At 43.8% G+C, this 12,977-nt stretch overlaps 1 protein-coding gene across 1 annotated transcript in view; it reads left to right on the top strand.

Moving 5' to 3' along the window:
* Positions 1-12,977, top strand: part of dlg2 (discs, large homolog 2) — a gene marked incomplete at both ends in the record, with an annotated part of 222,832 nt that overhangs the window by 150,453 nt on the left and 59,402 nt on the right. Inside the window, 3 exons of the mRNA XM_083645376.1 lie at positions 153-289; positions 3,037-3,181; positions 4,225-4,366. Coding sequence (XP_083501502.1) covers positions 153-289; positions 3,037-3,181; positions 4,225-4,366 — 424 coding nt within the window. The remainder of the gene's footprint in view (positions 1-152; positions 290-3,036; positions 3,182-4,224; positions 4,367-12,977) is intronic.

Genomic DNA, 12,977 nt, shown 5'->3' with positions numbered 1-12,977 from the left:
ATCCAGCACAAGCACAGGAGGAAGATAAGGGTAGGGAGACATGGGGACGTGTTTCTTAAAGAATTGAGCGTTCAAAATGATGATATGTGTGGTGGTTCAGGGAAGGGTGTGCCAAACTAACGAGCTAATCTCATTTACACACACACACACAGGGCTTGGCTTCAGTATTGCAGGCGGAGTTGGGAACCAGCACATCCCAGGGGACAACAGCATCTACGTCACCAAGATCATTGACGGTGGCGCGGCACAGAAGGACGCCCGGCTACAAGTTGGCGACCGGCTGCTCATGGTAAGCACACATCGCTGGTAGCAACCAGCTCCCAACTCACTAAGCTGGATATCCAGCCCCATATGAATCACAGTTGTCATCACTCTTCATATGGGTCTGGACCCACGCCCATCCACTGCGTTTATTCAAGACAGCAGTAGGCCCTTTTATGTTCTTAGCTCTTCTTATGTTTTTTAATTTGTTTTTTAATTTGTTTTTATACCGTTTTATCGGCCGTATCAGCCGCTGGCTCATCCCGTTCTTAAGTTATTAGTGTCGTTTTATTTTATTTTATCAGCCGCACCAGACGCTCTTTTATATTGGCTCATCTTATGTCTAAATGTTGTTATATCCTGTTTATTTATGTCATTGTACGTATGGTTTGCACTTCTATGTTTTTATGTTTCAAGCCTCTATGCCTGCTGTAATCCAATTTGCCCTTTGGGACATTAATAAACTACTTGAACTTGAACTTGAAGATACTGTCCGGGACACCTGATTGGCTGGTCGATGTAGACCTTATTAATAATTAATCTACGTTACTGATAACGCATTACAGAGCGCTGCAATAACACACCTGTATGGTAATAGCTAGGCTGGCTAGCTAGCTGTTGGCACGTTAGTTATGTGGCAGTAAAACGCCACTGAATGACCAGTTTGATATAACTGTCCACCAGTTCGAGTCACGCTCTTTCCATAAAGCCCACCAGCTTTGATATCTGTTGGCTAGTTGTTGATATTTAAAATAACGTTTTTATCGATGCAGGGAGACTTTTATGGTGGCTGTTTCCGGTATTTCAGCTCTGGACCAGACAGAGTTTAACAAAGAGAGAACAGACAAACCGAGAGAACAGCGCTGCTGTCATTGGACTGCAGTGGAATAATCGGTGGAACAAGATATTTATTACCTTCAGTTCTTATCAGTTTAGGTTCTTTGGCGCAGAATCATCGAAGTAGTTCGATGATTGACACAGACAGCAACCAATCAGTTGTAGTGGCTGCAAAATACGTCACCAAATCAGTAGTGGATAGGCTTGCGTCTAATGACCCTAATGAAGGATTCATTGGGGCTGGTTATTAAGCTCATTTAATAACTCACTCCCATTTTTGGACATTGCAGGTAAATTTTTGATAACATGGGATGAAACTTTTACCTGTACAGTAGGCTGGTAAGATGGGTGTATTTGTTTTTACATTAAAATTGGCTAGGTGGGTGGGCAGTGTCACAATTTGCGGTGTCTGTTAAGGTGCGTTCACACCGACCTATTAAAGTTTTTCGCTGGCATCGAGTTTACATACAAAGTCAATGCAAATAAGCGATTGAGTGTATATTCGCCCGGGAGAAAAATCGCTGGGCGTCCGAGCGACAGACCAAGATGAAATATCCCAACTCGAGCGAAATTTCACTGCCAACAGTCGCTTGCTGCTTAACGCTGATTGGCTGCCGTAACCCCGGAGTCTTTATTCATTCTTGCATCGGGGGAAAACACAGTTGTGTTGTTTGCATTTTTATCCTGTCTAACGTTGAGCTGTGTGCTGCTTGTTTCTTGACAGTTTCTCAAGCTCGCTGCACCCCGCCCACATCTATCAGGCCGACACAGGTGCTGCCAATTGGGCACAAATAGTCTCTCCCTCTCTCCGAGCTCTGAGTATGAACACCTCGGCCCGAGGGCGGAGTGCGCTCCCGGTTTGTGGAGCGATTTAAACACAGCGACAGAGCGATTCCAAAGGGTTGAATCGAGCGACAGGGAGAAAAATAAATATCTCGGTGTGAACACAGCTTTAGTCACGATTTTGGTCACGTTTTCATTGTGACATCATCAGTGATGTCATAAATCTATAGACATGAGTGGCATCATCAGTGATGTAATAACTGTTTCTCTTCATCGTGACATCATCAGTGATGTCATAAATCAATTGTGACATAATCAGTGATGTATTAAATCCCACAACATGTCGCACCCATGGCACATCCTGCAATACAGTGCCTAAGTCCCGTCCCCTCCCGGGTCCACATGGGACCTCAAGTGAATTCCCCATTCATTTCTCCATTGACATAAAATCCTTATATAAAGAATATTATTTATATATATATATATATATATATATATATATATATATATATATATATATATATATATACACATATATATATACAGTATACTATATGTATATATATACACACACACACACACACACACACTTGGCTGGATTGACATCTATGCTAACCAATGATTGCTCCTGAATTACGTGATGTAACATAACTTAAGACTGACATTTAATAATTTAATAACAACAGCATATTGTATGGCAGTTAAACTAAACAATAAGGGCTCATAAATGATGTCAACGGATTCAACCGTCACACAACCATCATAGCAAATAGGGACTAGGATTCCAAAAATCACAACTATCCCTTTAACCAGGGAATGCACTTCCAGACGATAACTTTCCTGATACATCTTCTCTCCAGAAGCTGATTTGAAGTCCCTTACATGTTTGGAAACAAAGCAGTGACCTTATTTTCCCACTGCCGTCCCTCCTTAGTGTAGTAGCAACGCCTGTGGTTCAGGAGAGCATCCCTCTCCCTTAACCGGCGCTTAATTGAATTACCTTCCTACTGTCCTCTTCTCACCCGAAGACCATCTGTCATAATCCAGTCTCCCGAGGCAGGGAGCATGCCGCTCTGGTCTGAAAGGAGCAGTGAGGAAAAAATATTCTCTAGAACTGCGTATGTAACACGCAGGGACTGTGTTTCTCTGGGACAGGTAAACAACTACACTCTGGAGGAGGTGTCCCATGAGGAGGCCGTGGCCATACTGAAGAACACGGCGGACGTGGTCTACTTAAAGGTGGGGAAGCCCACCAATGTGTACTTATCAGATCCCTATGGGCCTCCTGATATCACACACTGTGAGTCTTTTATTCCAACTGATCTACTCGTCTGTGAATAGAAAGCTTAGAAAGAAGGTGTAATGCAGAGGAAATGTATGATGTTAGCTTTTAATATGCATGATATACAATGTGTCTCTTGTAGTCTGTATTTTCCAGCTGAGCTAATTATTGCACATGGGATTTCTATGCATCTGAAGCCGTATGTGAAACTGTGTATATAATCTTTCATGAATACACAATACTTTCACCGCTTTTGTCTCTCCCATTTCCTGTTGGGATGCTTTTACATGGCTATAAAAAGTATTCACCCGTTGACTTTTTGCACAAAAACAGAAAACAGGTGCAAAGGTGTCCACCCCCTTTACTCGCTTTGGTTAATGGTCTCATTGGCAAAAGCATTTCATTGCACATAATTATTCATACTTCATCTTTTGGATCTGGTGAGACATTTTGAGGACATTACATTTAATGTTTAATTGTACTTGTCTCATACCAGATCCTTTCAGTACATCTTAATGGGATTGTGTGTTCTGCTTCGCAACACAGCGAAGTATTGAATTCCTGTACTGATGATGCACTTTTCAACTAGGCTTTTCTGTCCAATTTCTTCATGGTGTATGTCCATCATACAGTTCTCCTATGTAACACATGTTTATTTACAGAATGGTAAGGAAAGAATCATAGTTAATTTTTTCTTTGAAACCACATGAAGTGGAATCAAAGGTATATTTTTCTGTTATTGTAAATGTATACTTTCATATATAAATACCTTGGATTTCCTCTCCGCTTTGACAGAAAAAAGTACTGCAAGTATAATTTAGGCCAAAAATCCAAACTCAGTATATTTTGTTTTTAACTAATTTTGCAGTACAAACAAATTGTGTGTAAATGCCAAGGGGGGTGAATCCTTTTGATAGCTACAGCATTTGGCTTCCCAACAACATGTTAGTGGAATTTACACAAGCAGATCACATGGGTAACTTTTGCACTGGCTACGTTGTCTGTTTATACAGCTCTCTCTCTCTTTCTCACTCACTCTCGCTCTCGCTCTTCCTCCTCAGCTTTCTCTCCAGCCATGGAAAATCATATCTCTTCACCCGGCAACAGCGGCACTCTGGAGTACAAGTCTGGTCTTCCCCCCATCTCCCCCGGGAGTTACTCCCCCCTCCCTAAGCACTTACTGGGGGAGGAGGATATAAACAGGTTGGATGGTTTTTCCTTCTTACGGTAATTACCTCCCTTCCTACCAGACTACTAGAACCACAGGTAGAGGCTTCGTCTGTACGTCCCCATCCCCCCCCGAGTCGTCTGTGTTTGTGTGGCAATTCAAAAAGCAATCAAAATCCCATTGGGAGTTACGATGCCATTTGAAAAGTCCCACATTTTCCTCGCATGTGTAAACCCAAGTTTTCACTGCAGTGCTTTTCAAAGATGGAGTCAGGACTCAAAAGAGGGTTGTGGGATGAGTAACATGTGTCCCATAAATGATTATTGAGAAAAAGGTGCTAATGAGCCCTAATTAGTTGCCTACAAAATTACATTCTGGTCACATTTGCAGAAACAAATACTGATGACAAAGTGGGTCCCCAGAAGTAATCATTTGAAAACCACTGGTCTACTGTAGTCCTGTATTTGTGTTTTGTTGCCTGCTAAGCATATTTGTTTCTCTCATTGGGTCACATGTCGGTTTATGTCTGTCATTTTTATTTAGCACATCCACAAAGCACTAACCTGACGCTGCCAAATGGTTTTGTATTCATATTTGTCCCGTGACTGAGATCTCATGATCTCGTGTGAATCCAGCTGCCTTGCCAGGTTAACAAAGCACTGGAACTTTAAGCACATTTTGTAGACCATAGTTGCATCCAACCAAGCCAGAAATACAACTTATGTTGTACTAATTATTGCTTTAAGTCCAGCGCTGTCATAGTAACCCAAAGTACAACACATCTGCACAATGACGAGGTAGAAATGTGATTTTCTTAGTAATAGCGTAGCGTGTGGTACTTCACCATCAGTGGCAGATGCAGATGCTATCCTGCTGTCTTTCCACATAGTAAATCTGTCATACAGAGTCATGGAGGAGACACTCCCACATAGTAAATCTGTCATACAGAGTCATGGAGGAGACACTCCCACATAGTAAATCTGTCATACAGAGTCATGGAGACACTCCCACATAGTAAATCTGTCATAGAGAGTCATGGAGGAGACACTCCCACATAGTAAATCTGTCATAGAGAGTCATGGAGGAGACACTCCCACATAGTAAATCTGTCATACAGAGTCATGGAGACACTCCCACATAGTAAATCTGTCATAGAGAGTCATGGAGGAGACACTCCCACATAGTAAATCTGTCATAGAGAGTCATGGAGGAGACACTCCCACATAGTAAATCTGTCATAGAGAGTCATGGAGGAGACACTCCCACATAGTAAATCTGTCATACAGAGTCATGGAGACACTCCCACATAGTAAATCTGTCATACAGAGTCATGGAGACACTCCCACATAGTAAATCTGTCATACAGAGTCATGGAGACACTCCCACATAGTAAATCTGTCATAGAGTCATGGAGACACTCCCACATAGTAAATCTGTCATAGAGTCATGGAGACACTCCCACATAGTAAATCTGTCATAGAGAGTCATGGAGGAGACACTCCCACATAGTAAATCTGTCATACAGAGTCATGGAGACACTCCCACATAGTAAATCTGTCATACAGAGTCATGGAGACACTCCCACATAGTAAATCTGTCATACAGAGTCATGGCGGAGACACTCCCACATAGTAAATCTGTCATACAGAGTCATGGAGACACTCCCACATAGTAAATCTGTCATAGAGAGTCATGGAGACACTCCCACATAGTAAATCTGTCATAGAGAGTCATGGAGACACTCCCACATAGTAAATCTGTCATACAGAGTCATGGAGGAGACACTCCCACATAGTAAATCTGTCATAGAGAGTCGTGGAGGAGACACTCCCACATAGTAAATCTGTCATACAGAGTCGTGGAGGAGACACTCCCACATAGTAAATCTATCATACAGAGTCATGGAGGAGACACTCCCACATAGTAAATCTATCATACAGAGTCATGGAGACACTCCCACATAGTAAATCTGTCATACAGAGTCATGGAGACACTCCCACATAGTAAATCTGTCATACAGAGTCATGGAGACACTCCCACATAGTAAATCTGTCATAGAGTCGTGGAGGAGACACTCCCACATAGTAAATCTGTCATAGAGAGTCATGGAGGAGACACTCGCACATAGTAAATCTGTCATACAGAGTCGTGGAGGAGACGCTCCCACATAGTAAATCTGTCATAGAGTCGTGGAGGAGACACTCCCACATAGTAAATCTGTCATAGAGAGTCATGGAGACACTCCCACATAGTAAATCTGTCATAGAGAGTCATGGAGACACTCCCACATAGTAAATCTGTCATAGAGAGTCATGGAGATGCTCCCACATAGTAAATCTGTCATAGAGTCGTGGAGACACTCCCACATAGTAAATCTGTCATACAGAGTCGTGGAGGAGACACTCCCACATAGTAAATCTGTCATACAGAGTCGTGGAGGAGACACTCCCACATAGTAAATCTGTCATAGAGTCGTGGGTGGAGGAGACACTCCCACATAGTAAATCTGTCATAGAGTCGTGGAGACACTCCCACATAGTAAATCTGTCATAGAGTCGTGGAGGAGACACTCCCACATAGTAAATCTGTCATAGAGAGTCATGGAGACACTCCCACATAGTAAATCTGTCATACAGAGTCATGGAGACACTCCCACATAGTAAATCTGTCATAGAGTCATGGAGACACTCCCACATAGTAAATCTGTCATACAGAGTCGTGGAGGAGACACTCCCACATAGTAAATCTGTCATAGAGTCATGGAGACACTCCCACATAGTAAATCTATCATACAGAGTCATGGAGACACTCCCACATAGTAAATCTGTCATAGAGTCATGGAGACACTCCCACATAGTAAATCTGTCATACAGAGTCATGGAGACACTCCCACATAGTAAATCTGTCATACAGAGTCGTGGAGGAGACACTCCCACATAGTAAATCTGTCATAGAGTCATGGAGACACTCCCACATAGTAAATCTGTCATAGAGTCGTGGAGGAGACACTCCCACATAGTAAATCTGTCATAGAGAGTCATGGAGACACTCCCACATAGTAAATCTGTCATACAGAGTCATGGAGACACTCCCACATAGTAAATCTGTCATAGAGTCATGGAGACACTCCCACATAGTAAATCTGTCATACAGAGTCATGGAGACACTCCCACATAGTAAATCTGTCATAGAGTCATGGAGACACTCCCACATAGTAAATCTATCATACAGAGTCGTGGAGGAGACACTCCCACATAGTAAATCTGTCATACAGAGTCATGGAGACACTCCCACATAGTAAATCTGTCATACAGAGTCATGGAGACACTCCCACATAGTAAATCTGTCATAGAGAGTCATGGAGACACTCCCACATAGTAAATCTGTCATAGAGAGTCATGGAGACACTCCCACATAGTAAATCTGTCATACAGAGTCATGGAGGAGACACTCCCACATAGTAAATCTGTCATAGAGAGTCGTGGAGGAGACACTCCCACATAGTAAATCTGTCATACAGAGTCGTGGAGGAGACACTCCCACATAGTAAATCTGTCATACAGAGTCGTGGAGGAGACGCTCCCACATAGTAAATAGCCGTTTTCCCACATGCGCTTTTTACCGCTAAATGACCGGAACGTGGTCTAATGCCTTCATGTGTGAAAGTTGTTTTCCGGTATAAGCACGACCCCGTCATCGCGGACATTTCACCAGTTTCGAGCCAGTCAGAAGAGCGGTATGCGCGATCAGGGACACAAGTGTGAAACGTGTCAAGTCATTTGCCGGTCCTTCTCATGGGCGAGGTGTACACACGTTGCTTAATGTTCCAGCGGGCATAATCTAATCATTCGCGCACATTAAAGCAAACTGGCGAAATGATCTTGTGATAATAAGAGCGTTATGTCAGCTTCATGTGTGGGCGTGCCGATTTCCCCCTCTCCCCTCTCTGCTGCCTGCTCGCTCTCTGGCCAGTCCTTCAGTCCTGCTCCTACAGTCAGCAGCCCGACAGGGACACAGACAGCTCTGAGAGTCTTGCAAGCCGCCCAACGCTTGTTGAGAAAGCAAATGCACGAAGCGAAATGTGGAAGTATTTTGCTTACGTTGCTGACAGCGAAGGCAAGCCCGGACACATCAAACGAAGCCAGTCTGTAAAAAGTGCTTCAACACGACGCAGGTGAACGAATAAACATCGAACCAGCCAGGCTATTTCTCTCAGACAGGGATCCCAACTTCTTCAAATATTTCAGTTCAAAGACTGGTTAGCGAATGTGAAGGATACAACATGCATGCCCTCTTAAGTCAAACGAGTGTGATTTATTGTGTGACAAGCAAACTTATTTCACCATCGGAGTTTTGCCGACCCCCAAAATAAGGAGGATTCCCCATCCAAGTGCACACGTCACTCCCCACCCGCTCTGCAGTGCCGCCCCGCCCCCCAACATACAGGCAATTTCGCTGCTATATTCCCACATGCGAGCGCTCAGGTGTGAAGGGAAATTCCGGGAAATGTCCGATATTGACTTACAGGTAATTTTCCGGTACGCATGTGGGAAAACGGCTAATCTGTCATACAGAGTTGTGGAGGAGACGCTCCCACATAGTAAATCTGTCATACAGAGTCGTGGAGACACTCCCACATAGTAAATATTGGGTCTTCCTGCTCATTAAATGTGTGCAGCAGGTGGATGTTCCCCCTCGACGCTTGTCAAAGATGAGGTTAAGGCTTGAGAAGCCGTCTCAGCTCGCCTACTTATTGGTTATATGTCACAGCATTTGAAGAGTAACAAGCCAGGTCAGATTACACAGGACAAGAGGAGGGAAAAGTGACGGTTATCACAATGCAATTCAACTGATAATATTCTCGTTCTGTAACGTTGTAATTAGGCACGCTGTAACAAGAATTCACACTGAACTTGCAAAACGACGACTCAGTGGTGGCAAAATATTGTGGCAGTGTGATATCAAAAGCTTCTTTCAAAGGATAGGTGGAGGGTGGACCCTTTGTGTTAAGCTTTGTTGAGTGAAGGATTAGTCCTCCATTCTCTTCGGAGCTAAGAGGTTTACAATTTGCTGTTGGTCAAGATGTGTCCCTAATAGCCTTTCAGATGACCACGCTGACCTGAAGTCTACCACTATTACATTCACTCATATCACTCTTGTTCACATTGTGCCTCTCATTACAATTAGACCAAATATGGCGGATTCTCTAGCAAGGTACCCTGGTATGTCCGTAAACCACAATCCATAACCCCGTTTATGGCTTGCAGCACACTAAAATGTCTACACATTATTGAATTTGTTAATCAGTCCAAATACATGTATACTGTTAAATAGATGGGACGTAAGAACAGGACCTTTCTGTAGCTGTTCATTTGGTAAGGCTGAAAATGCTAACATCACAATCTACGCTTTTAACCGCAGTCATATCACAAGCTTTGTTGTAAGAGCATGGAAAAGAAACATACATACGTCATCTACATTCAACATTACAACGTGGTGCTACCAGTCACATAAGGTGCTTATGTGCTTGTAAGAGATATTGTGCATGGGATCCCACGCAAGGGCTCCATGAGAAACCAGCTGGGCGAGTCATCCGTCGCCCCCAACCTCAGTCACATGTCATTCTTAACCTCGTCAAGATAGTTGAGAATCCTCTCTCTTTTTTTCCAATATTTTATTTTGCAATTTTCAGAACACCAACACACAAAAACAAACAAATTCAGATACAGGAAAAGAAAAGAAAAGAAAGAAAGAAAGAAAGAAAGAAAGAAAGAAAGAAAGAAAGAAAGAAAGAAAGAAAGAAAGAAAGAAAAAGCATACATATACAGTACATTGACACTCCAATATTACAATGTGGTGCTACCAGCTGCATAAAGTGCTTATGTGCTTGTAAAAAATGTTATGCATGGTATCCCACACAGTTAGTTAGTATTGGATGAAACGATACAGCCGTTCAAAGCCGTCCAAAAACACAAATTTCTAACATTTCTTTAACCCATTGATACCTGATGCAGCATTTGTGTGTGTATCCCTTTAAGACCGTGAACTGCGTCACGCGGTTCGCGGTTAAAGGGACACACACACATGAGGGATATACACGCAAATGCTGCATCAGACAATGGGTTAAAGAAATGTTAGAAATGTGTGTTTTTGGACAGCTTTGATGGCTGTATCGTTTCATCCAATACTAACTAACTGGACGACTGTAGCTCGCTGTATACTGCACGGAGAGTGACGGTAAAGGTATTGTGTATCTTGGTTATGTATGGACGATATGGCAAATTGGCAAAACTCCCAAAAAGTTGGCGTATCCCTTTAAGTGAGTTGGTCCTCAGGAACCTGAGTCTCTCCATCTGTATAACAGAGATCATGTCCATCAGCCACACCTGAAAAGAAGGTGAAGAGGAGGACTTGCATTCCTTCAGAATGTGTCTTTTGGCGACAGTTGTCCCCTGTGTCAGAGATTGTTGCACAGCTGTAGGGAAGTTCAGAGAGGACTCCGAGCAGCCGAAGATGGCGAGTTCTGCCTCTGGCTGCAGGGTCGCTGTACAAATACTTAAGAAGCTCGCTATGTCATGCTTAATAATTTGTACCTTAGTGCTTGGCATTTGAATCCCCCTCTTTAAGTAGAAAAGAAAAAGAAAAGAAGGTAAAGCTAATTGCTCACATCTTATCTGAAATTCCTCTTTGAAGTGCCAGTGTGTTCGTGCTCCTGTCCTTTTCTTTAAAATTACATATAACCAGAAGCTGCTCTCGAGAGGTGCATGGCATTACATTCTCCTGGCTAGTTTGTTGGAGAGTTGGTTTCAAGCGTTTTCAACTGTGAAATGTTACCAATGATTAAGATAAGAAGGAAGGTTTAACCCTCGTACAGGCTAGCTGGACAGTCAGACTCCAGACACATGGCACCTATAGCTCCATACCAGGTCACTGCGTTTCCGTCTGATATGGACTGACGGCTTGCCTCTGCTCAGCTATTTGCACTGAATGATTCAGCAAAGGGATCCAGCCAACTGCCCTGATGGCGGCCTGCTGCTAGATCTCACCCCTGGATCATTATTACTGAAGCTATCCTAGCATCACCAAGCCTGGTACCCATTACTACAGGCAGGATGACCCGCCCCGTGTTCCGGCCCTGTGTTTCCGGTCCACAGTGTGTTCGTTCCCCCATAGAAATGCAGCAGTAGGCAGCCTAACCTCGCCAGTTGCTACGAGTTAGAGAAAAAATAAGAAGCGGACATACCAAATGAAGTATTCAAAGAAGTACTTGAAGAAACTTGCTTGATCCATAACATTACATCTTTGAAGCACTTTGGTTCCTACATTCCGCCCATAGCCGGAAGACACGGAACGAGGTTTTTGGCTCCAGACTAACTGAAGCTCAACACGAGCACAAATTCATAACACAGACACGGAGTAACGATGACTGGGCTCGGCTGTTGATAAAGGCTTCTGATCTGATGCATGTGTTAGATCTGTCCCTCCAGGTTGTTTTGTTTTTTTGTTTTGTTTTTCCGATTTCCCCCCATTTTCTCCCCAATTGTATTTGGCGAATTTTTCCGTCTGCTACCCTGGTCGCTGCTCCAACCTCTGCCAATCTGGGGAGAGCTGAGACTAGCACCATGCTTCCTCCGAGACATGCGCAGTAGCCAGTCTCTTCTTTCCACCCAACAGCGGGAGCTTCACTGGTAGGATGTAGCATGTGGGAGGATCACGCTATTCCCACCATTCCCTTCCGCACCGAACAGGCGCCCCGACCGACCAGAGGAGGCGCTAGTGCAGCGACCAGGACAAATACCCTCAATCCGGCTTCCCTCCCACAGACACCAGCCAATCATGCCTGTATGGACCAGGGGGCAAGCCCACCCCCTTTCCCAGGAAAGTGCGGAAGTCTTTGTTTAAGCTGTAATTCCTCAAATGGCCACATGGGGGAGGGGACAGTAGGCAGATCTCCCCATGTTAAAATGCCTGTCTTTGTAACAGGATTAAACATCGTTCCAGTTAGGGGGGGCGAAACACGGTTTTGGTCTATATAACTAATTTCACCTTTTCATACAGGTAACAACTGTAGGGGGGTAAATTTTTATATAACTCGCCCGTTTGGAGTAAAACAGATGATAGAAAAGGGGGTGATTGACAGATCGCCTGTCCAGTGATCACGCAGCTTGCCGATCACGGACCAATAGCAGGCGGAGCTGCGGCTCTGGGAAATTCCCATCTCACATGAGCTGCGGAAGGACTCAAAAAGAAAAATCAAGATGGTGACAGCCAACGTTTGAACTCTGCCAGGTAGAAGAAATTTAATGGGATAGTTACGTCCATATTATTTATGTCTATGGTATGGACGCCCAACCAAGCCGGAGGTAACACTAGGATGCGAACCCTGCTCTTCTCGCATTGGTAGGCAGGGAATCTACTGCTACACTAACCAGACGCCCTCCCTCCAGTTTAATATAAAGTGTGTCATTTCAGTGACTGATCTCAAACCAACATGACTTTGTGATCTGGTGTCAGCCTCATCCCATGTCCTCGCTCTCTTCTTCAATCTCTACTAGTCTTGAAGATTTTCTGCAGAGAAGCGTTGTATTGGGAGGATCAGATGGCCTCATTTAGTTTCCCAAGACCTTCACACTCTTCCATTGATAG

The sequence above is a fragment of the Poromitra crassiceps genome, assembly GCF_964638095.1.
Source record: "Poromitra crassiceps genome assembly, chromosome: 1".
Classification (NCBI taxonomy): domain Eukaryota; kingdom Metazoa; phylum Chordata; class Actinopteri; order Beryciformes; family Melamphaidae; genus Poromitra; species Poromitra crassiceps.
The sequence above is the reverse complement of the archived record's forward strand: the minus strand, read 5'-3'. Positions and strand labels throughout refer to the sequence as shown.